The sequence below is a fragment of the Festucalex cinctus genome, chromosome 8, assembly GCF_051991245.1.
Source record: "Festucalex cinctus isolate MCC-2025b chromosome 8, RoL_Fcin_1.0, whole genome shotgun sequence".
Lineage (NCBI taxonomy): Eukaryota > Metazoa > Chordata > Actinopteri > Syngnathiformes > Syngnathidae > Festucalex > Festucalex cinctus.
In genome coordinates this window covers 8,186,273-8,210,777 of record NC_135418.1, presented here as the reverse complement: position 1 = coordinate 8,210,777, position 24,505 = coordinate 8,186,273, and the positions used below count along the sequence as shown (strand labels likewise).

At 40.4% G+C, this 24,505-nt stretch overlaps 1 protein-coding gene across 8 annotated transcripts in view; it reads right to left on the bottom strand.

The window, feature by feature from the left end:
* The window catches only part of cadpsa (Ca2+-dependent activator protein for secretion a), a 327,287-nt gene that overhangs the window by 55,521 nt on the left and 247,261 nt on the right, over positions 1–24,505 (bottom strand). For 4 of the 8 annotated variants that reach the window (XM_077529642.1, XM_077529643.1, XM_077529645.1 and 1 more), the window contains 7 exons: positions 20,355–20,461; positions 20,071–20,227; positions 15,730–15,871; positions 4,775–4,930; positions 2,577–2,724; positions 1,445–1,519; positions 65–148 (listed from right to left, as the gene is read on the bottom strand). In XM_077529642.1, coding sequence (XP_077385768.1) covers positions 65–148; positions 1,445–1,519; positions 2,577–2,724; positions 4,775–4,930; positions 15,730–15,871; positions 20,071–20,227; positions 20,355–20,461 — 869 coding nt within the window. Of the gene's footprint in view, positions 1–64; positions 149–1,444; positions 1,520–2,239; positions 2,255–2,576; positions 2,725–4,774; positions 4,931–6,217; positions 6,353–15,729; positions 15,872–20,070; positions 20,228–20,354; positions 20,462–24,505 lie in introns of all 8 variants that reach the window. The other 4 variants (XM_077529640.1, XM_077529641.1, XM_077529644.1 and 1 more) reach the window with 2 other exon arrangements.

Below are 24,505 nucleotides of genomic sequence, written 5' to 3'. Positions count from 1 at the left end.
TCTGACAATTACAGTAGAATAATGTTGAATTTTCTTTTCAATTTTTCCATTAAAACCAACTTACTGTGAAAGAAAGAAAAGAAGAAAAGAGAGTTCCTTCATCGTATCTGGAGAGTTTTGCTAAGACACTCTCCAGGATAACCATAAACTGAAACAGAGAAGTACAAAAACAGGATAAAGTCAGGAACAATCATTTTGAATTATGTTATCAATCTTTGTATGATAATATTTTACTCATTTGATTTAGATGGGAAGCCAAACATTGATGAGTTGTTTTTTTTTTTGTTTTAAAGTAAAAATAATAACTATCTCCTTGACTGGAAATCAGTCCAATGCCTCCAAAGTTTGACCTTCATGAATTATTATTATTTTTTGGTTCAGACAAAATTCTAACTGAAATAAATTTCACTTCCTTTTACTCGTTCTTTTTATTGAAGGTCCTAAACAGTTAAATCACTCATGTTCACCAGAACTCACTTCACTGATTTCTAGCCATCTATTTGACTGATGTGGTATACCCGAAAACAGGGATTCTGAAACTGTGTTGCAGGCAACTCTTGGGACGCACAAGTGTCGAATGCATCGTTTTGGTTTTGCCTTGTGTTTCCACGATTATACACAATGCCTTTATTTATGTATTTTCTTAATTTTTTTTTGAGGGCGTGCACAGTGGAAATAGGGGTGTGCTAACTGTCAGGATATTTGATGGGGCATGTGGCTTAAAAACATGTAAATTCAATTGTGAAAGGCTCACCTACACTAATCATAAAGAAACAGTGAATGGAACTGAGGTCAGATGTATGATAGAAGCTACAGTATGTGAGCACTCCACTACCAAGGACCATCTCTGTGATATCACCAGAGAATCCAGGTCCAGAAAGTAAAAACCCAGCAACCATTTGGCTTTAACCCCTTGTGTAGCTAGCTAGCTCACTAGCAGGTATCTGAGCACTGTAGAGTTAGCTAGGGATCGAGCTCGCTAGTTAGCAGCACAGTCACAGGACTACAAAATTTGAAGTTTAAGGATTATGCTAGAAATGACATTAAATACACATCATATTACAGAGGTGGCAAATCCATGTCCAGGTGCTAGCTAACAAGCTCCTTAGCTAGCTCCCCGGGTGTTCGGTTACCTGCTAGGAAGCTAGCTATGGAAGCTATGGAATGCTTATGAAACAAGATAAAAAAATAATACATAAATAAATAAATAGAGCAAAGTTGTAAGAAGCCAAGTTTGCTGGAGGTCAAAATGTGTTTTGAGGACCAAAATAAAAAACAATTTATCACTAGCCGCCATTTTGTTTGTTGACTTTCGCCTCAAACGCTTTCAGGTTGGAACTGGGAAAAGCCAACTGGTAGAAATCCAACTTCCGACCATCCTCGAATGCAGCATAAGATAAAGTTACTGCTTATTTAGTCAAAATAAAGCAATTGGGTACTTTACCTTTGCTACCAGTAGGGTTATCATCTCCTTCACGGTTTCCTCAATGAGATTGTCAATTTGGGAATGATATTGTCGCTACACAAAAAAAGGAGAGAGAGAGACAGAGAGATCGAGAGAGCGAGAGTGCGAGAGAGAGAGAGAGAGAGAGAGAGAGAGAGAGAGAGAGAGAGAGAGAGAGAGAGAGAGAGAGAGAGAGAGAGAGAGAGAGAGAACAGAACATTTTAATTCACTCCTTCCATTACATTGAATTCTCCCTTTGTATTTCAATGATATCCCATCTTCATTAGCTGAGCTAAAACCATTTAAGAGGCAATTCACTCATTTCTGTTTCGTCCTCTGACTCTAATGTTTGCGAAACATTACTATGGTTGTCAAACAGTTGATACTTATTGTTATTTTGAAACGGGATTGTTGATTGTAATTATTTGTTCATAAATGGCACTGATATAATCAACAGTTTGGCTGGCAAAGGAGCTTTTCATTCAGCCAAAGAACTGCTGTCATGGAAACTCAAGAGGCAGTGTTACCACGATGAATCCCTTTGTTTGCGCTTGTGGCACCAACAGAAAAGCTAAGGACTGAGCAATAATGAATTCATTGTCAGTAATGGGAATCAGTCTCACGATTCTGTGAAATCTCTCACTTCTACTCCATGTATATTCACTAATATCTACACATATGCTAATCAAATCCAAACAATTGAAGCGGAGGAAGACAGACAGGGAAAACTGACGACTAATTATACAATTGGGAAAAGGAGGGTGTGATTACAATTTAATTTGTGGCCACACTTACCCAGTCTCTAATAAACTTTCACAAGACAAAGGAGAAAAAAAAGCAGCTGAGAAGCAGAGTTGGAGGTGACATTGCACATGTGAAATTATGTCAATCATGTAGTAACATCATTTAAGAAAATACAAAAAATATGGAAATATGACAGAGAAAAATTAATGAAAGACAGCAACAGTAACAGCAACAAATATTGTAATTTAAACTATGAAAACATATTTTATTGTCTGACAACTGAAATCCATGTCATATCTTTACAATAACTCTTTTTTTCTTCCACATTTGAAAAAGGTTTAAAGCATACATAAGAAGCTGGTCCCATGTTATTTTGGGGCCTACCTACCTCTTGATCAAGGTCCATGGCACACAGCTTGGCAGACTGGGCCTTGGCATCCACCATGACATTAAACATGGTGCAGATTGACTGTGGCACGCGGAAGTCTGTAGCCCGGCTACTCCTCTGAAGCTTGGCCTCAAACGCTGCACGTGTTCTTGCGGAAAGAAAGACAAGACACATTCAGGGCCTCGATAGGGATTTGTCAAAATAATACAAACACATACCCCGAGTTCATTTTTATAAAAAAAACACAGTTCATTCTAACTTCATACTTTTTAAAGACTTTTGAACACCAGGCTTCCCGTTTTGTCTCCCTCTGTTGGTGAGTGTTATTTTTAGCTTTGTTATTATTATTTTTTTTTTTTGTGAAGACACATTCCATGTGTTTTTATATACTTGGCCAATTCTGATTCTTTTTCTAATTAAGCCATTTGGTAGAAAGTAGGTATCCTGATATGAATCCTGATAGCTGAAGAGATGTTGAACACAATTTGATTGAATAGTAGACTTTATAGGGAGTTGTTTATTCCATGTATTTATTGACAGTTAATTCTATAGTGCATGGTTTGTAAACAGTGAATGTTACCTATTCATGGTTTGCTATTTGTGAATTCCCCTACAGCAGGCGTGTCCAAACTACGGCCCGGGGGCCATTTGCGACCTGCCGTCCATTTTTCAGTGGCCCTCGCCTATGCTAAAAATGGCATTTTACTCAGTTCAAATAAAATAAACAAAACAAAAATGTTTGGAGATGGTCAAAGTAAGAAGGGAGGGCATCGAAAAACAGGTGCCATTAAAGCTTATTTTTCGTTCACTAAAAGTAAAATTAAAAAAACAATATTGTTAATGAAATAAAATAAAAGTGAAAATGCTTTTTAAAAAACAAAAACTAACTGAAACCACATTTTATGTTTACAAAACTAACTAAAACTAACTATAATAATTATAGCATGTCCTTCGTTTTAGTCTTTGGTAATTAATTTAATGCATGAGCCTTTGGGGACGATTTTAAATGTGATTTTTAGTAGATTTATTTTGATATAAACCGGAATAATGACGTTTGAAAGTATGTCACACAGAAGTGACGTCATCTAGCAGCAGCCAATAGAAAAGCACCTTCAGATGATGTTGTGCCCATAGTGTTTTTTTAAATATTGCGCACAAGTACTACACATTTAAAAAAAAATAATAATACTAATACTGAAACTAAAAAACTAAACTAAAACTAAGCATTTTTTAAATAACTAAACTAATAAAAACTAACTAAAATGAACAATTCCAAAACTATAATAACCCTACTGCCATATTACAAATAAATTGGTTTATATAGTGTAGCATTTTTCTAAATATTCAAAAGCACAAATAAATTATTTGTACAATTTTTAGGACTAAACACAATTTCTCTTCATAACATTATGTGGCCCTTGCGTCCTTCTGTTTTTCTGTATGTGGCCCTCAAATGAAAAAGTTTGGACACCCCTGGCCAACAGTTTTGTTTTTCTGAAGCCTTACACAAACAGTCTGAAATTTATTATAACTGGTATAGTTTTTAATAATAACATAAACACAGCAAAAATATCAATATAGAATACATGACATCACTTAAAGAGGTAATTTACTACTACTGTTCTCTGCAACAATCTCCGCATATTTTGCTGCTTTCTTTAACACTCTGTCTAAGGCTTCTAGCAAACAATTCAAGTACCAAAAAAAAAAAAAAAGGTTAAGACCAAGTAAAGTTAAACACCTGCCTATGCTCAAAGAAGGGAAAAAGTTGGGGCACAATATCCCACCGGTATGGAGTGAACAAGAGCACTATACAGGGCATATAAAGAACGAAACGGCGATAAGAAAGTTTTTTTCCCTCAAGAAAACTGCATAGTACAGTTGAGAGAAATATTGCGTGCATGATTCAGGCTTGGCTGTAAGACGTTAATGTTTATGAGAGTACAGTTTGTAAATGAAAAAAACAAGTGTTTTATCATATTTTGTGGTATATTTAGAGTTTAATCCAGTGATATCAATAGTAATTGAGTTTAGCAAAGCAGTTTAGCAATTCTAAACATTTTGGGGGAGCATCAATAACTTTTGCTTTATCACGAAGCTGAAATGAAATGATTATTTAAAATGATTATTCAGTCTGAGTCAAAAAAAATTCCCGTTATCTACTTGCATCCTGGTTATATTTCAATTTTCCTTCGTACCTTTTGATACAGGATTCAATCATATCACTGGACATGAGTTTCAGTCTGGTTTCCAGGTGTTTGCCAAACTCTTCCTCTGGCCAGTGGAGATCTCGGATGAAGGTCTGCAGAGCGTCCAACTTCCAAAAGAGATCCTCTGACGTGCCTGAGCCATTGCTTTAAGTGCAAGAGGGAGGAATTTTGCATTTAGATTTTACAATATCTCATTTATCTCAATTGACTCATAAGATATCTCTTCACAGACCAAATACAAAGCACCCACATGGGATATAGGAGTAACTCTTTGGGCAAAATGTAAACACGCTGCAGCAGTACTTACCAGGGTCAAACTCACAACGATACCACAATTTACAGGAGACAACAAAGACTTGTTCTCACTGCAAGGGTCTCAAACACACAGGTACAATAACAATAGAGGGTGAAAGCACCGGGAAGGTCATGGAAATATTCAACCCCATGCTCCACGCCATGACATGATATAAATGTGGCTATAAGATGGTATAAAAATCTCAATTTGCAACACGTTTGCACAAATACATTGCTGATTATTAGGATAGAAATGCTAACGTGACAAAATTTGGGGTACTGTAATTTTTTAATTAATTATTACAGAATTTCCCTTTTATTTAAATGCTGAATTGCAATCTCGTCTATTTATTTTTTTGTATTTTTTATAAACAAACAAGCATGAACTTTAGAGAAACGCCTGTGAAGCCTTACGAACGTGATTTTTTTTTTTTTTTTTTTTAATAAACTCGGTTCACGTCATTATGGTACCCTCCTTCTGACAAATAAATTTTAATTATGATATCCCTCAGATAGTTTGCTGAAAAATTCAACCAAAGAAATAGTCGAAAACCCAACTAGCACTGACAACTATTTAACATGAGCTTGAATGTGATTGGCCAATTCTGTACATGTAACCACATTTGCTTTTAATTTTTGCATACTGTACTCCCTCCACTAAAATATATTTTTTTTCCAGGTCATATTCACACTGAATGTGGGAAAAAAATCTGATGTGATTCATCTTATACTCTTTATACTTATGGTATTTTAACCTTGGGGGTAGAATTTTTATATCCACTGTACATGAGTTGCCTAATTTATGAATGTATCATTTATTATAACAAAAGACAATAGAATACACTAAAAAGAGACATGAAATACACAATAGGAAGGACCTTTTAAACAAATATGCAAGGCAAATATCCTTTGAACGATTACATTTTTAATTTCCTGCATCTAATTGCACACAATGTTGCACAATTTGCACGCCATGTTATCACATTATAGTTTAACACTAACATTGCATCTGAAACAGAAAGAAAGCAAATGCGATGAGACATGCTGGACCAATCTGTTGCTTTGTGTCATTTAGATGCCACATTTATGCCAAAGACGCGTGCATGTCTCTGCCTACAGGAGGCAAGTCGTACACACTCTGAGTCATCATTTGAAGTCATCCAGTTGGGTGGAGAAAAGCTGGGCATTTGTGCAAGGTTAACACTTGCCACTGTTATATTTGGTACTTTGGGCATTGGAAGATTGACATTTGGCAGAGTGCTAGCTATACTCCTGCAGAGAAAAACACAACAAAAGAAAACCAAAAAGACAAATACTGACATGTACTGCAAAAACTCACACTCGTGGAAGCTACACATCATCAAGTTTACACAGTTAAAGATCACCCGATTTAATTGTGGTTTTAAAAATGAAATATCCATAGCACATTCGACCCTAAGCATATGATGTTACATCGGTAGAGCTGCATAGATTATTAGATAAATCTATATCTTGTAGAAAAACATTAGAAACTGGGAATTGATTGGCCACTATGCAGCTACAGTATAACTTCCACACTTCTGAGTGCGTCTGGGGGAATTTATGTTGATCTAGAACAGGGATGGGCAACTCACGACTGATTAATTTAAAAGTTCTTCCGGGGGGGAAAAAAACATTGTAATTTGTTTTTCTTTCTTTCTCCCTTTCTTTCTCTTTTTTTAATTAAATATATCCACAAAAAAACAGGTTAAATGGGGGTGGGGGTGGGAATCGTGGCAAAAAAAACAACAAATAAATAAAAATAATTAAACATGTTACAAAAATTAAGAAAAAAAACAAAGAAAGAAAGAAAACATAGCCAATATGCGAATTGCATCGACTGTAGTCCGGGTCTTGTACTGCTCTATACTACATTATAAGTATAGGCCTAATAATTTAGAATGATGTGCAGGGCAAACTACACGTGATTGTTGTTTTTACTTTAAAGCTCATTTGTTTTCATTGCACATAAAATCAGGGTTTTTCCTGGCTCAAATTGAGGCAGAGGTGGTAACACCATGACTATGATGGGTGACTACCAATACCAGGTATCAGTTTTGGTGCCAATACCAGTCTCATTTTAAAGTATGAGTACTCACAGAAGTGACAGATACCATTATGGGTTATTGTATATACTGTGTTTATATGACTTTGGCGATAGCTGGAGCGCGCCACCTCTGCCTCGCAACCAGGAAATGGGCGTGTGCAATGGTTGCTCCATGATCTGTTTCTTTTTCATACATTAAAGTTAAAAAAAAAAAAAAAAAGAAAGTTGTTTTCTCTTCTGGTCTTTCCGGTGCACCGCTGTTGATATAGCGCCTCCATAATGGAGCAAATCCGCAACTGCAGTTAAAATGTGTTCCTGCCGAGCTCAATCAACAGAGCTGGAGCGTTGTGTTGAGCGATATCAGTGGCTCAGCCTGGAGGTGGCAAGCAAATTAGGTGGAGGCTGCCTCTAAATTTTGTACATAGGAAAAACCCAGATAATAATTTGGAACACAGTAATTGTAGTCTTCTTTGCAAGAAAATAATATTGTCATTGTGGTGGTTTTGTTTAATATTGGTCAGAATATTACAGAAGCTAATATATTAAGGCATTACAATATGCACACATGATTATTAATGCTTCTCCCCGTGCCCGCGTGGGTCTTTTCCGGGTGCTCCAGTCTCCTCCCACATTCCAAAGATTGGGCGCTCTGAATTGTCCCTAGGTGTGCTTATGAGTGTGGATGGTTGTTCGTCTCTGTGTGCCCTGTGATTGGCTGGCAACCAGTCCAGGGTGTCCCCCACCTACTGCCCAGAGCCAGCTGAGATGGGCTCCAGCACTCCCCGCGACCCTTGTGAGGAATAAGCGGTCAAGAAAATGGATGGATGGATGGATTATTAATGCATTCAAGAATAAATGAATAATAAAAATGTTAAATAATTTACTTAGCACTGATATTCCAACAATGCATAAGCACAACATAGAATTATTATTATTATTATAATTTTTTTATAAAAATGCAACGGTTCATAAACTTTTTAGTGCCACTGACCATTTTCATGTGAAGACAAATTTTGAAGGACGACACAGAAACAAATTAAGACAAATGGTAGCTACACTTCAGTTTGAATAGTCGCGTGCTGTATTTAGTCAAGTATTACGACTAACGACATAGTGCTGTAAAGTCTCTTGGTATTGATGCGTGTTGTCCTAGAATTTACATGATAAATAAAGTTCTTGTTAGCTCACAGTTGTTTGTGTATTATTGGACACAATCGCACCTTCAGCTGAGGCCAGTAAACCTCGGCATTTTACGTAGCGGCCATTTTCTTTTGTTGAGAGAAGATCGCTTCCATGTTCATATCAAGTTCATATTGTGATTGATCTTGACAAATAACGTGCAATGAATGATAGATCAGCCAAAAAATAAAAAATAAAACATCCAAAAAGTGGTACGGAAATGACTGCAGCGTCATCAAATTGCTCAGGTTGCTTGAGTACGATTGATGAACAAACAGTTTACTTTCAAAAATTACTTTTTCTTTTTTCTTTTTTTTTAATGCATGGCTTTCCTAATATGACAAAAGAGAGAGATTGGTAAGTTTGTGGTTCTGTTTTAGCTAGCATTCAGTAGTGATTCGATTAGTTATTTCCATTAATTTCTTTCTTTTGCGATTCCAAGATGTGAATATATTTAGGGGCATATTCGCGCGTTTGCGCTTACATACATTTCTTACGTGCACCGGGGAAAACTTGCACAGCCTCCCAAGAGGTGTGACCCATTGAATTGTGAGGATGCCTGAATTCCATACAGATCCATTTGAAATATATTTCCCATTCAAATGTGAAGTTGACTTGCGAAGCCTATGGATCCGTATGATACGGAAGTTATACTGATGTCTCCAGTGACTCATCTAACGGGCTACTTTGAAGGCTGAAGACTGAAAAGCGAGTTGTTTAAGCGTTGCCTAGCAACGGACGGAAGAGAGCGCAATTTGTGAAAAATGTGAAAAATATGTAGATTTCTCGGTAACTGTTGCAATTTCTACATGGAATTTAAATTGGAATTCTTCGTTTACTGTGTTTGCGAAAGACAATAAAGCGAGCTCTGCTTTGCGATGCTCACTGATGGACTTTATGTATTTCCATGCAAGTCGTGCCCTCGCTCAACAAATCAAGATGGCGGATGTGCGGTGGGTGGAGCTGCTAGCAGCACATTTTTTTAAGTGGGTGCCTATTGGTGATGACACTTCTGCTTCTTCCTTATTCTGTGGTTCAGCCGTATCAATCAGCGTGCAGATTGATAGTTCAGTCAATGTCTAAATGGACCAGCTAAATTGCTTAGAGGTAGGGATTGAGAATTTCGCCCCACTTCAGTCTGTGTAACAATCAGTGGTACTTTAAAGGTGCATCTGATGCATTATTATTATAACCGCAGCCTCTGTGCTAAACTCGCACATGGTGCACTTGCAAGTATGTGCTCTCGAATAAACTCTTTGTTTTTTTTGTTTTTTGTTTTTTATCAGTTTTATTGGAGTCTAAGTTGGAGTTTGGACTTCTTCTTGTTTTTTTTTTCAGTTTCCATCCCAATTGCGTCGTACGCTCGCGGGGACGAGCATGACGTCACCCTCACCACCACAACACCCCTCCCCACCCCCAACAAACTGTGAAGTGTTTGCCCCGAACACTCCACACTCAAGGGAAGGTACAAGCTGATAGATGCAACCACATTTAAAAAGTCAGGGCTCTTTGTATTCATTTGGGCATTGATGGAGCATTCATATTGTAGAAAAAGCATTAACATTAACATTTTAAACGACATTTAAGAATGTAACTACGGTTCTATGAGTCCCGAATGACCACCAGGTGGCGGTGCTGAAACAGCACGGAAATCCCCCACGCGCATGCATCACTCGAGAAAATAATTCATAAAAGTAAACCGCAGAAAAGGATTGGATTCCTCGGAGGCAAAAAGATCGACCGTCGCCTTGCCAAAGTGACTCACCACCTCCGGGTGGAGACACCAATCCCCCTGAGGCGGACGAAGGCGGGAGAGGGAATCCACTGTCTGGTTGACAATGCCCGGGAGAAACACAGCCCGCAGGCTGACAAGGTGGCCCATCTGAGAAGCCTCTGTGAGGCCCGTAGCAACTAGGCTGACCTCGTCCCGCCCTGATGATTGATGTGGTACACGGTGAAGGTATTGTCCGATGGTACTGGGACGTTGCTCCCTGCATTGAAGGCCAGAAAATGAATGAGGGCCAGATGCACCGCCCGCAGCTCAAGCACATTGATGTGCAGCGATCTGTCCCCTGCTGACCACTGGCCTTGAGCAGTTCTGTGTTGCCAAATTGCGCCCCATCCGCTCAGGCTGGCATCGGTGGTGACAGCTTTGCGATGTGCTGGCATCACACCCAGAGGGACTCCCGCTGACAGAAAAGATATGCGACCCCATGGCGCAAGAGCATCCATGAATCGACTGGACACTCAAGACGTCTTTGACAGTCCAACAGTGGGTTGAACCTCATCAGCCATTGTTGCAATGGCCGCAGTGACAGCAGGTCTAGTGGTCCAAACGCCGTCAGGGATGTTAACTTGCCAAGCAGACGCAGAAAAAAGTTATAAGGCAGCATCCCATTGGCACAGAAGAGGGAGACGAGGTGCAGTGCATCGTCCACGCTCTGAAGGGATGGCTGAGCAGTCATGGATGTGGTGTTCAACGACATTCCGATGGACTGTCCACTGAGGGGAACGAGAGAGAACTTCCCCAGGTTGACGATCCACGATAGGGCGGAATCCGCCTGTCTTTTTTGGAATGACGAAATAGGGGGATACTGCCCAGAGCCAGCTGAGAGGGCGGCACGGTGATCGAGTGGTTAGCACGTCCGCCTCCCAGTTCTGAGGACTCCGGTTCGAGTCCAGGCTCCGGCCTTCCTGGGTGGAGTTTGCATGTTCTCCCCGTGCCCGCGTGGGTCTTCTCCGGGTACTCCGGTCTCCTCCCACATTCCAAAGACATGCATGGCAGGTTAATTGGGCGCTCCAAATAGTCCCTAGGTGTGCTTGTGCGTATGGATGGTTGTTCGTCTCTGTGTGCCCTGCGATTGGCTGGCAACCAGTCCAGGGTGTCCCCCGCCTACTGCCCAGAGCCAGCTGAGATAGGCGCCAGCACCCCCCGCGACCCTTGTGAGGAATAAGCGGTCAAGAAAATGGATGGATGGATGGATGGATGGAAATAGGGGGATTCTACTCCCTCTGGATGTGTGCCAAGGGATCCACTGCTTCGATAGCGGACTTGGCGAGGAGAGTCGCTAGCTCCTGATCTAGAGCCAGTCCCCTTTCCGGGTCGCTGATGACAGTCTCCCTGACCCGTTTGGAAAGAGGGGGCCGGCGTCTGAACTGAATCCTGCACCCATGAGTTAAGGTCGAGAGCTTCCGAAGCGAGGGCAGTATAGTAGGAGAGCTGCTGACAGGAAAAGTAAATGACTGCTGGCCCCTCGGGGTCAATCCCTGGCCCTCCCGGATTTAGGGAGGAAGGGACAAGACGTAGTATGTGTAGCCCGAGGGATGACCGGGGGGAACGCAATATGCCACCGTGAGGGATAACGAGCCCCAGATCCCCCTGGGAAAGCAGCTGCCACAGAGCTTGACGGAGTATAGGGCCTGGCAAGGCAAGTAATTTCCGCTTCACGTCATTAGCACGGACTGTACGTTCCAGCGCCCCTGTCGCAGCCAAAAGGAAACCTTGTCCCGGAATCACAGGGAGGGGATGCAGTTCCTTCTGGGAAGGATCTTACAAGGGAGACTGAGACAGCCAGACCTGATGGCGCACCTGGATGAGAAAAGACATACTATGGCCATTCTCCCTAGAAAGGAGGGATAAGTCCCTCAAAGCCATGTTACAAAATGATGAAGCCCCGTCCACCTCATTGTCCCTCAAATCCGCGGAGAGAACAAGTAGAAAATGAGCCAGGGTGTTGCCCAGGCGTGCTCCCACCGCTGCCGTGTTATACGACTTAATTATCGGTTCATCCGTTAAGCGACACTGAAAGTTAAGGCATCTTAAGGGCTTCTTCCGGGAAGACGATGAGTGAAGCCACAGAATACGCTACGTTAGGTATACGGTTCAAACAGATAGGAGTAAGACACCGCATGGATGGTAGGGCACGGCCGTCTGCCGGGAGCCGTGGATAAACACTCGTATTGTACCAGCAGGATTGAAGGTCTGTCAAAAAAAGACAAGATTCCGGTATCCAAAAAGACTCTTATGAGTAGTCCGGTGGACAGAGGCCACACTCAGTAGGAGGCAGACAGATGTGTCCAACATTAAGTGTCGGAAAGCCTGAACAGCCTGAACCAATTCCGCTCCAGCTGAATCCCGCTGAGAATGAGAAGGCGGGGCAGTGGAAACAGTGTCCCGGAACCACGCTCCAGAGGCCGCAATGGAGATGGCATCGTCGGCGACATCATCAACCTGGGAGGGCAACTAGATGGGTGCAGCCGACACGGCCACCTCTACAGAGGGCAACCTCACCACAGAGGCTTGAGAAGTAGAAAGGGTTTGACCACTCCACTGAGCCTGCATTGTCCTCACGGTCGCCTCCAAACGGCTTAACTGCAAAGCAAGGTGAGAATCAGCCCGACTTTTCTTACTCCTTTGTATCCAAAACAAGTCAAGGCAACCGTTGGCAAGATGGCAACAGTTGCTACCATACACCATACGCACCTTCGAAATTGAAGATGAATGATAGGAAGATGGAAGGAGAGCTCCATCGTCCACATATACACCTAAAAAACTAGGAAATACACCGAGCCATCGCAACCAAGGGGGGCGGAGAACCCCTGCAGCCCCGAACAACAAGATCACAGGCCACCAGAAGCAACGGAAGAGAACAGCGATAAACAAAGTGTGTGAACCGTGCGAGAAGAGTAAAAGAGACCATGTTCTGGTTCATATCCTCTTTTATACATGAGGATCATGTCAGCCGGAACCATGGACGACATGTCCTTTTATGAATTCTTTTCTCGAGAGACGCATGTGCGTGGGGGATTTATGTGCTGTTTTAGCACTGCCACCTGATGGTCGGGAGGGACGAAATAGAACCCCACAATGCACCTTTAATCTTTAGGCTTGAAACATGCTTGATTTACTGAGTGTCCTTTACAATATATTGAGAATTTGGGTATGCACAGTATGTGCATGCATATATTCAAAATACGAATCTCATATAAAATGTTGGTACCGTCCTGCTATCATCCCCATAAAGCTAGGACTTTCATGCTACAAGAATTAAGAGATTAAGTGATTTTCTAACTCCATCCGTCTGACGAACGCTATCAAACAGATACAGAAAGAGTCATAAATGTGTGTTGGAGGTAGGAAACATCTAAAACATGCATGATAGTGACCCTTGAGGCCCCGAGATGGTCATCCACTCTACCTAGCTCTTAACGATTGTGAATGGTGTTTTATATTACTAATCAGGGTTGGGAGAGTTACTTTTAAAATGTATTCAGTTACAGTTACGAGTTACCTGCTAAAAAAATGCAGCTAGTAACGTAATCCAAGTACAATGATATTAAAGTACTGTAACTTGATTACTTTGGATTACTTTAGGATTACTCCAATACCAAGTATGCTCATGAAGATAAAATAAAAATAAATACCACCACTATACAGTGTTCCCTCGTTTTCCGCTGGGGTTAGGTTCCAAAAAATACCCGCAATAAATGAAATCCGCGAAGTAGTTAGCTTTATGTTTTACAACTCTTATAAATGTTTTAAGGCTCTAAAATCCCCGACCGCACAATTTATACACTTTTCTCATTGAGGCATTTACATGTTCTCACATTTCTCTCTTGTTCAAACATTGACAATGTTCAAACCTTCATAAATTTTATAAAATGGGTATATTACTGTAAAAAAAATATGCAAAATTGCACTTTGCACTTAAAAAAAAATCCGCGATACAGGGAGACCGCGAAAAGTGAACCGCGTTATAGCGAGGGAAGACTGTATATTCCTACATAGTTTGCCCCTGCTATTTGTGGGTGTTATGGACCCGGGCAGCCTACAAATTGCAAAAATCCTTGTATAATTCACACACACTAAAATTTATGAATAAATAGGTTGAATAATTGATGGCCATATGCTGTTTCGAACTGTCACTGAGAGCAACCACACCTTACAGACAGTCAGATAGAGTGAGTGAGTGAGTGAGTGAGTGAGTGAGTGAGTGAGTGAGTGACGGATTGATTGAAGGCCATATGCTGTTTCGAACTGTTACTGAGAGCAACCACGCCTCACAGATAGACAGTCAGACAGACAGTCATCCAATGAGGTAAAGTAAAGCTTTGCTTGCTAACAAAGCTGTTTTTGTAGTAATGTGGAATGGGGAGAAAAGGGACAAATTATGCTTTTGAAAGCAACATTTGGAAGCTCATTTCACCTACATGCACGCATGCACTAATATGATACTTCCTCCTTTCGTCCGTGCAGCCTTTTAAACAGGCCGCGAGTGGAAGACACCACATCAACACGACACACAGTGGTCTCTCTCTCTCTCTCTCTCTCTCTCTCTCTCTCTCTCTCTCTCTCTCTCTCTCTCTCTCTCTCTCTCTCTCTCTCTCTCTCTCTCTCTCTCTCTCCTCTCTCTCTCTCTCTCTCTCTCTCTCTCTCTCTCTCTCTCTCTCTCAAAACAAAAACAAACTACACTGTAAAGCAGCAGTTAATTCAATTCAAATGGTTTGAGGAAGCGGATTGCAATGATTTGTTCAGTTTGAATACAGCACATCAAACAAATTCAGTATAAAAGAACACTTGGTTTGACTTCAATAACGAGAATATTTTTTGTTAATTCTTATTGTTAATAATTATTACTCTAAATTAATATAAGCAAAATGGTGAACATCCATCCATCCATCCATCTTTGTGACCGCTTATTCCTCACAAGGGGCGTGGGCGTGCTGGAACCTATCCCAGCTGGCTTCAGCCAGTAGGCAGAGTACACCCTGAATTAGTTGCCAGCCAATCGCAGGGCACACAGAGACAAACAACCATCCACACTCACAAACAGAGAGTGGGAGGAGACCGGGGCACCGGGAGAAGACCCATGCAGGCATGGGGAGAACATGTAAACTCCGCCCAGGAAGGCCGAAGCCCGGACTCGAGCTTACGCCCTCAGCACTGGGACTGGGACGTGCTAACAAAAGGTAAACGGGCTTTCACATACAGTATATTGTGCTATTCTACCATCTACGCATTCAAAGCACTTTAACACTGTCTTCTCTTTCATCATGATAACAGCATCAGGAGCAAGGAGGGCTCACTATATCTTCCTCAAGGACACTTTGAAATGCAGGGCCGAGGATCACACTAACAATCTTTTCTGATTGGGAAACAACTACTCTTCTCCCTAAGCCACAGCAGTTGCTTTGCGTGATGACAACTGTATACAGTGCAGTATATACTCAGCCATTGTGTCCTATCTAAGCAAGACACTAAAATCCCAGTTGCTCCTGATGCTGTGTCATCAGTAGAAAGTAAAACACGTAAGTTTTTTTTTTTTTTTTCAGTGTAATATGATGATAATCTGCAACAAAAATTACTCTTATCCTATTAGGTCAAAGGTCAAAAAGGTCTCCTTACTTGACAGGTTCCCAAGATTCCCTTTCAAAGCCTCTGTGAATGGACTGAGCAATGGATGACTCCATCAGGTCCACGTAACGCACCACTAGGGGTGCATACAGGTCTTGCAGGTGTTTGTGAAACTTCCCATTGCAAAGGTTGTCTGTTTAGAGAAAAATATAAATGTCATCTGTGAATTTTAACATATTTAATCAATCTATGATGTGTGACATTTGTGAAATTTCGAGTGTGCTGTAACAGACATTCGGACCATCCCTCATCCGTTAGGCATGTAGGTGGGGGGCATGGTTGAAGACTGCCTTTTGGTACAATGTTGTGCTTGTTGTAGTGTTAATTTTAACCATCATTTTAAAATTTTGTCTCAGTTTTATTCTAGTTTCAATCGCGCTTGTTAGTTTTTATCATAGTTAGTCAGCCTCATCCAGTTTTTATTTAGTCCATGTTTAGTCGGCTAGAAATCTAACATTTTAGTCTTAATTTTAGTCCAAGAAAACATAATTTTATTCCTCTAGTTTTAGTCAACAAAAACTGTCAACATTTTAGTCTAGTTTTAGTCAGGACAATCATTTTACCCCTGTATATATATATATTTTTGTCAGCAGATAATGTTGAACATTTTGGATCTAAAACTATTTCACTTTTTTTTTCTCTCATCTTTTTGAGGAAAATGAGGGCCACCAGACCCAAAAGCAAAGAGCTGACAGCAAGCATAAAGAAAACCTGGTCTTCCAGGACCTCAGGCAATGTCACAGCACATCGAGGCAGTGATTAAGGCAAAGGGATTCCCAACCAACTGCTGAAGATTGACGTATTGTTTTGAAAATACCATCCATCCATCTATACTTTTTCCCCATGTAAAACACAGGGAAGTATGAATGGTGATTTCTTTACAGTATTCAAATATTTTGAAATCCTGCTTTTGTGGGTTTTATGAGCTGGAAGCCCAAATAATGTAAAGATAAACAAATAAATACTTGAAATCAGTTAAATTGTGGGCCCTGAAAATCTATGAAAGTTTGACCTTTTGAATGGAAATATGGAAATTATTCAACTTTTCAAGGACATTGTAATTTTTTGACGAACGCCTGTATATTTTCGAGTTAATTAGACGATTCAAGTGATTAGTTGAATAGCCTACTAGTATACTTTTTCCATTATATTCTAATATTTTGAGATGGGATATTTGAGTTTTGTTTAAGCTGTAAGCCAGGGGTGGCAAACTGCGGTCCTCGAGGGCCGGAGTCCTGCAGGTTTTATAGATTTCCCTACTCGAAGTGCAGCTGATTCCAATTAACAGGCTCGTTATCAGGATTCTGCAGAGCTTGCTGATGAGCTGATCATGAATCAGCTGTGTTGAAGAAGGGAAATATCCAAAACCAACAGGAATGCGGCCCTCGAGGACCGGATCTCGCCACCCCTGCTGTAAGCCATAATCAGCAATATTAAGATAATAAAAGGCTTGTAATATTTCAGTTGATTTGTAATGAATCCAGAACGTATAACATATTTATATATATTAGACAAAAACATGTCAGAGGAGGCTGTTGATGTGACTTTTGCCTCTCTTCTCACAAGTGTGATACATTAATAAGCAGTTCGTGTCCAATCCAGGTTTGAGTTGTCAGGGTATTTCTAAATCGGAACCAATCACATACACTTCCCCTTGTCTCTGCCAGCTTCCAACTGGTAAAAAGGCAACACTGACAAAGACCGCAGGAGATAAAATGGAGGCCAGTGTGTGCTAAAGTGATGGCTCACGGCTCCATGCAGCGTGCTTGCTTTTCCTCTCCCTCTCTCTCTTTGTTTTTCTCTCCCCCTCTGAGCATGTATGTGTTTGTGTGTGTTGGCATTGGAGTCAAGGTCAGTGATACACAGTAGGTGCAATGTTTGTTGTGTTCCGTGATTGCCACTCTCCCAATTAGCCACTTCAGCGGCTGTTGTCCACTTGGATGTGTTGTGTCCAGGAGTGTGTTTGCAGGGCTTGCCGCGACCCAAGCACCACTGCTGTGGTCCTCATTAACTCCTCGAATGGCAACCTGATTTTGGCGCCTGTTTTGGTACTAAGGCTATTTACTGCTACATAAGTGCATTGCTGAGGGGAGCTGGATCAGATGACCTTCTGTGGAAAAGATGTCTCCATCAAGTTAGTTTCAGTAGAGTATTGTATCTCTAGTTGTATTGTAGAGATTTGTTTGCTTGTGCTTTGGACTACTTGCGAATGAGAAGAGTAATTGCTGATCCATCATGTTGTCACTGGCACTGAAGGATAGCTTCCGATACTTTTTGTTGCATTCATCTAACTGACTTAAAAAAATGTAATGTGTTCTCAGTTTTAAAGGTGCCCTCATATGAAATGTTCACTTTTGTTTTAGTTTTTTTTACATAAGTATGACTTACCATAGCCTGACTAAGTCCCCAAAGCTGTGAAATAAACGACCCATGTTTCCCTTTCCTATGGGTGTTTGTATCACATTAGCTCAAACTCTCAAATGGGCTGTTTCAGCAGATCGGTTTTACACATCACTAACCCCACCTTTTTCGGTTTTACACGTCACTAGCTCAGCGCGAACTCCACCCTCACAATTTTCAACCCCTCCCCCCCGCCGGAGCAAACAAACAGCAGCAGCAGCAGGAGGCATGGTCCACGATTTTGCGGCCCCGTATCTCCGGCCCGGATTATTGTGGCGGGTCGGCACCAGCGCCGTTGGAAAGCCAAGGTCAAGCCAGTTCCGGGGATGTGTTCATTTTCCCCGTAGGACTTATGGTTTAACCGGTACAGGGGTGTCAATCCATCTCCCGAGAGTCGGGTGGACGTATTCGCGGCCCCGTATCTCCGGACCGGAGGGTCGTGGAGGACTGGCACCGACGCCGTTGGAAATCTGAGATCGAGCCGGTTCCGGGGATGTGTTCATTTTCCCCGTAGGACTTATGGTACGACCGGTACAGGGGTGTCAATCCCAGGAGCTGTACGCAGAAAATCAACTGCTTCAGGAATTTGGGACAATTTGATGCTATGCTAACAGTAGATCTTCCTCGTGGAGACTGCAACTCTACAACAAGGTACAATTTTGTGAACATTTCTTTTGATACAGTATTAGGGCGTTCAGAGGATCATTGGTGTAATTGCTGCAAAGCTCATATCAGGGGATCTTTAAGCTGAGTAAAAAAAATTTCAGGACTTGTAACTATGTCCGACTGTATACATTTCAATTGCTATTTTCAGTTGTACAAAGTGGGGCCCAATTGAGGCACGACCAAATGAGCAGATTTGTAATTATCTTGGTTGCAACGAATGAGTGGATTACAATCTGACTTCTCCTTGACTCCCGGTTGACGAAAGAAAAAGGGTACACATTCCCCAGGGACAATTAGCACCCAGCTGATTGCGTTGGAATTGTGAAGAGTGAAGTGTATCCTTTACAAGACCACAGACAGAGCTGTGGAGCTCCCTCAGGCAAGAATGCAGTTCATTATAGACTCAAGATTGCAGACCTGCAGCAACCGAAGTCAAGATGTCTTATCTTCAGTCAAATACAGTACACACACATTTCGATAAATACACATTTATCGTACACATGTCGTATACCCATAGAGGTATTGATAATTCTAGATCACATCTTGTAGAAACATACTAGTAGGTCTGTCGCAATAACAATTCTTTCAGGACAATATATTTTCCCAGAAACCATCACGATAAACAATAGTATTTTTTTTTCTTTTATGCCATTAATATGATGTTATATGTGTGATATATCATGCGTGATGATCAAAGCCTTTATCACATTAAATTAATTCAAAGAGCATCAATAAACAGAAAAATAATATCCAAGCTACTGTTGTGCAAAAAAAATTATCTTTTCAATGTCACTCAAGTTACCTATTTTCAAATGGTGATTACTAAAGAACGGAATAAGGTAGAAATACTTTTTTTATGTTTATGTAGTCGTAGCGCACAATATTTTGTTTCCCTTGAAAAGATGAGTGAAAATGCTCGAAATTGGCTGGCACTGTTGTTTTTTTTTTTTAATCATGTTTGGCAATCAAAGAGTTAATCAAATCCAGATTTTGCGCACTTAAAAGAAAACAAAACAAACAAACAAACAAAAAGACCAGGACAATGATTTATTTATTTATTTATTTATTAATATTGAAAGAAATTTAGATTTGGATCTACTAGATTTGGTCATTGTTGCCAATTACTGAAATAAAAATGAAAAAAGTAACAATTATATAAAGAAGTGGATCCTGTCTATAAATTCCTTATTTTTTCATAATGTGTACTGAACCCAGTTCTGCAGAACTTGGTGAGTGACTAATCTCATTTCCGCTGCTCCTACTCACAGTCCATCCTCAGGAAGTCATTGAGTAGTTGAAAGAGGGGGAAACTGTCCCAGCTGTCAGGGGGCTGCACCTCAAGAGCTGCGTCCATGTCAGCCGAGTAGAGACACAGGAAGGTCTCTGCATGCTCCACCATCAGGTCTGACCACCATGCAAAGGCCTTCAGATTGACACGAGTGGGAGTAGTTGAGGAAATATGATGCATACACCTTCCCACAAACCAAATAATATGATAGAGTTTGCGTGTGCATGCGTGTGTGTGTGTGTCTGCGTGTATTGGCACTGACCTCAGCATGGTGCTCCTCATTCTGCTGTAGCACCTCGATTACGAGCTCAGCCAAGCGAATGGTGTCCTCCAATTTTTTGGCAGGAGTGACTAATCGGCCAACATTCTCTGTTGCACAAAGGTTCAATTTTAGAGTTCTCACCTGAAACTCAATCTTGTGCTTGTTTATCAGAAGAGCTCAAAGGGTTATATTCGGGTTTAATGCATGCAACCGATGCACAGGTAGCAAACACACCCTTGAGATAAATAAAGAAATCATGTTCTTTGACATTTAGATTTTACATAAAGAACATGCATGTTACCCTGCCTACTGCCAGCAACTGGAGCTAAAAGGTTGAGTGATTTTTTCATTTTGGGTAAGTTTTGCCTCAAATGTGGTCCTTAGTTCAGACAATAGCACTTTGATACTCTCATGGACACTAGGGATGTAACGATATCCAAACGTCACAATACGATATTATCACGATACGAAGGTCACGATACAATAATTATCACGATATTGTGGGGCCGTTGACAATATTTACAAAAGATCACAATATTGTAAAAAAAAAAAAGAGCTGATACTAAAAAAAAAAAAGCACAATATTGTGCTTTTGTACATAACAGCAATGCATATAAACAACCTACAATCACTCATAACAATATTGAGGCACTTATTTGCTAATGCAAGCACACATTGATCGCTTCACAAGCAAATTAGGTTCCCCTTCATCTGACAATTAGCCTAGATTTTAAACATAGAAGGCCAAAACATCCCTAATGAAAATGAAATTGCACTAATAAAATAGTCACTAGAGGGTGCTAGAACTACACAAATGGAAATCAACCTGACCTTTTGAACAGATGTGTCCCTTTTAAATATTGTGAACATGACTACGACGATATTGTGGCAGTTTTAATATCTCGATATTTCCCTTATCGTGACATCCCTAATGGACACATTTAAAAAATATAGACAGCATCAGCTTGCTTTGACTAGGGATGACTTTTATTTTATTTTTTAGTTGAAACTGTAAAAGACAGTTACAATTTTAAAATTAAACCTTGCAATACTAATAGATTATTCCATTATTTGAGGTCCCAATTACAGCAGTTTGAAGTCATTAATGTTACTATAGCAATGTGTCATATCTCGGGCAGTGCGGCAGAAGAGTGGTGGCAACATTGAGAGAGAATGTGGTCGACATGAGGGATGAAAACAACATTCAACACTCATCATGCAGTAATGTAGTGAAATCGTGTTATATTAAATATATTTCATATTTCAAAACAGGGTGTATTTCCCAATTCGGCTTTCACAGTAAATTCATTTTGATCAACTATGCAAATTAAAAATGTCATTCTTATGATGCTGTAATTTGAGACTGCCCTGATGGGATGCATCTCATCATGTACAGTGAGTGGAATGAAATTATACCATGGCTAACATACACTGTATTATTTCTAATTGGTTGATGCCTGGTAGTAATAACATGTTTTTCTTAAAAAATATACCAATCTTGTCTTGCTTTAGTTTTTCATGGCCATGGTATAAGCATGATAATGCACTCCAATGTATATTTGAGTGTGATGCCGTAGCATCTTTCCATCAATAAATATTACCTCCACATTATCCATTGGATCTATCGGGCCATTGGCTTGTGCATTATCATTTACAAAAGAGTTGTGACGTGGGTAGGTGAAGTTGTATTGTATGGCCTGGATTCTGAACTGTAAATATCACATTCAGTACTTGCCTTTGGGCCATTTCCTATTTTTGAATGAGCACAAAACAAATCTTGTAGTCAAAGTGTAAACATTAGCACATACAATGTTCAGGATAGAGTGAGAGCAAACAAATAGGTAGCATCCTGTCAGAACAAAATCTCAAGAAACAATCTCAAAATGTTAAATATAGTATGACTATAGGATTATGCACATAGTATAAATTCAAATTTTCTCTTCGATTAATAACATGTACAGTTTACACAACCACATCACCAAACACTTTTTTATGCACTTACATAGAGTACAGACTGTACAGTATATCACAAATATTATTGTCTACCATATTTCACTTTATATAGTGCATCTCCAAATCACTACACCTTAGAAAATTACCACTTTCTAAAAATGGCAATTAAAACTGAACAATATTGTATTTGAAAATGCACAAATCAACTAGAGTGCCGTCTAAAAGCTTCCACCTAAAAACATACTTTTTTTTTTTTTTTTTTGTAGGAGTTGAACTGGTCATGTCAGGGTCACGCTTGTTCAGTCCACCCACTGGCATAGCTCAAGTGGTTCAGTGATGTTGTGGACAAGACAAGTGGCTGAGCGTTATTTGCCTGCAGGAGCTCAAGTCATGTTAACATGGCTGACAGCTCCCGCAGAATGGGACTTCTGTACGGTTATAATGAGGACTTGTTAGGACATCCTGCAGTAAAGTCTTTCAGAATTCACAATTTGGTCACATAGTTTGGCTTGAATGATTGTATTTCGATGGCATTTTATCTTCCATTTAATTATGTAATCAATCATCTTGCTTTTTCTTTTCTATAGTGCATTAGTATTGCACCAGCAATTAGGAAATGCTAAATGTATGAAGAGTCCTAGAGGCCTTAGTAGTAAAAATACTAGTAACATTTTCAAAGCAAATGTTGTGTGATTCTGCTTTAGAAGCCATGACAAGGTCCTAAATAAGTACACACTTTAGTTAGACTGAGATTGCACTATTTTGAATTCAAAGACATTTTTAGGGAACAATAGGCATTTATAGTTGGACAAAACTTTTCATGTGTGCAAAATCCCACATGAAATCATTTGAAAGGCAGCACAATTGACTTTTTCTTTGTACTTCACAATATTCACTCGAAAGGAGGAGTAACCTCAACAAGGGTATTTAAGAGAAATCAAGCATGAGTTGAGAGGAAGAATAAACACTTATGTGAAATAGGGCGAGTTACATTCAAGCAGTGCATACTTCAGCACAGCCATGCACCTTGTTATAAAAGTTGACCTGATATTTATGTTTAACACAAGCTAACTTCTATAGACCCCTTCATGGCCTATGTCACGATGACGTCACAGTGTTTACTGGAGGCAAAAACAACTTGCCGCTGGAGGCAACGGAAGTGCAGCTAGAAGTAAACAACGCTGGTTGTCTGTAGAAAATTTCGTCTTGTGTTTTTGGTTGGCAGAACCGTAAAAGCACCAACAAAAACTTGAAATTCTATCGTATCCCAGCCTCTGCTAGTCAGAGTAATCGCAGACGGCTGTGGTTAAACACGATTAGGCGAAAGGACTGGACTGAGACTATCATCAACAATGCTCGTGTTTGCAGCGCACACTTCATATCAGGTAAGATTTAACTGGACAATGATATGGGCTAGACTTAGTTGTGATTGAAATTACTTAAGTTAGTCATTATTTGTGGAATTGTTTTTACATGCACGGACTTACAAAAAGTCTGTGTTTACATGCTATATGCGCTAATGCTAGCCGCTAGCTAACCAAACGTTAGCTGTATGTTTCAGTTTTGTCGAGGCGAAAGCCACCACAATGGTTCCGATAACTTCTTGTCAAATTTTTGTAGGAGAGTTACATGCCTCGTATATCCTCGTCTTCTGTCCCTGTCGTTGACTTGGCAGCATTTGCGAGTGCACGACACAAAAGTCCTCGCTCAAGTTGTTATGTTCTAAATTTTGAACATGTCCATTCAAGACGTGGTTGTAGACATCTAATGATTTAAAGGCCTTCAGTTTATCTTTAGTATAAACACTCAGTTTTTCTATAAGGTAGATTTAAATGTCCGGCCATTGCACGGTGGGTAGTCCCGTTAAATCATCTATCCAGTGCGTGAGTGCGTACGGGTCAGTAAATATCATCCCATCAGTCAGAGTTAACTTTTTAAAGTAACATTCCCGATCGTGGGGAGTCAGTTTACTCACATATTAACTCAAAAGGCCGTTTTCCGCGTCCTTTCCGACGTGAACTTTCTGTGAAAATATGCTGACCGGTGTTAGAACCACACGCCACTGAGGTGTTTTTGCCTCCAGCTAAGCCCCGCCCTTTAAATTGCGTCACATTGTTTACAAACTCTGAAGGGGTCTATTTACATCCATGTAGCTTCAGTTTTCCACAAGGATTTACAATAAAGCTGATAGTACCTTT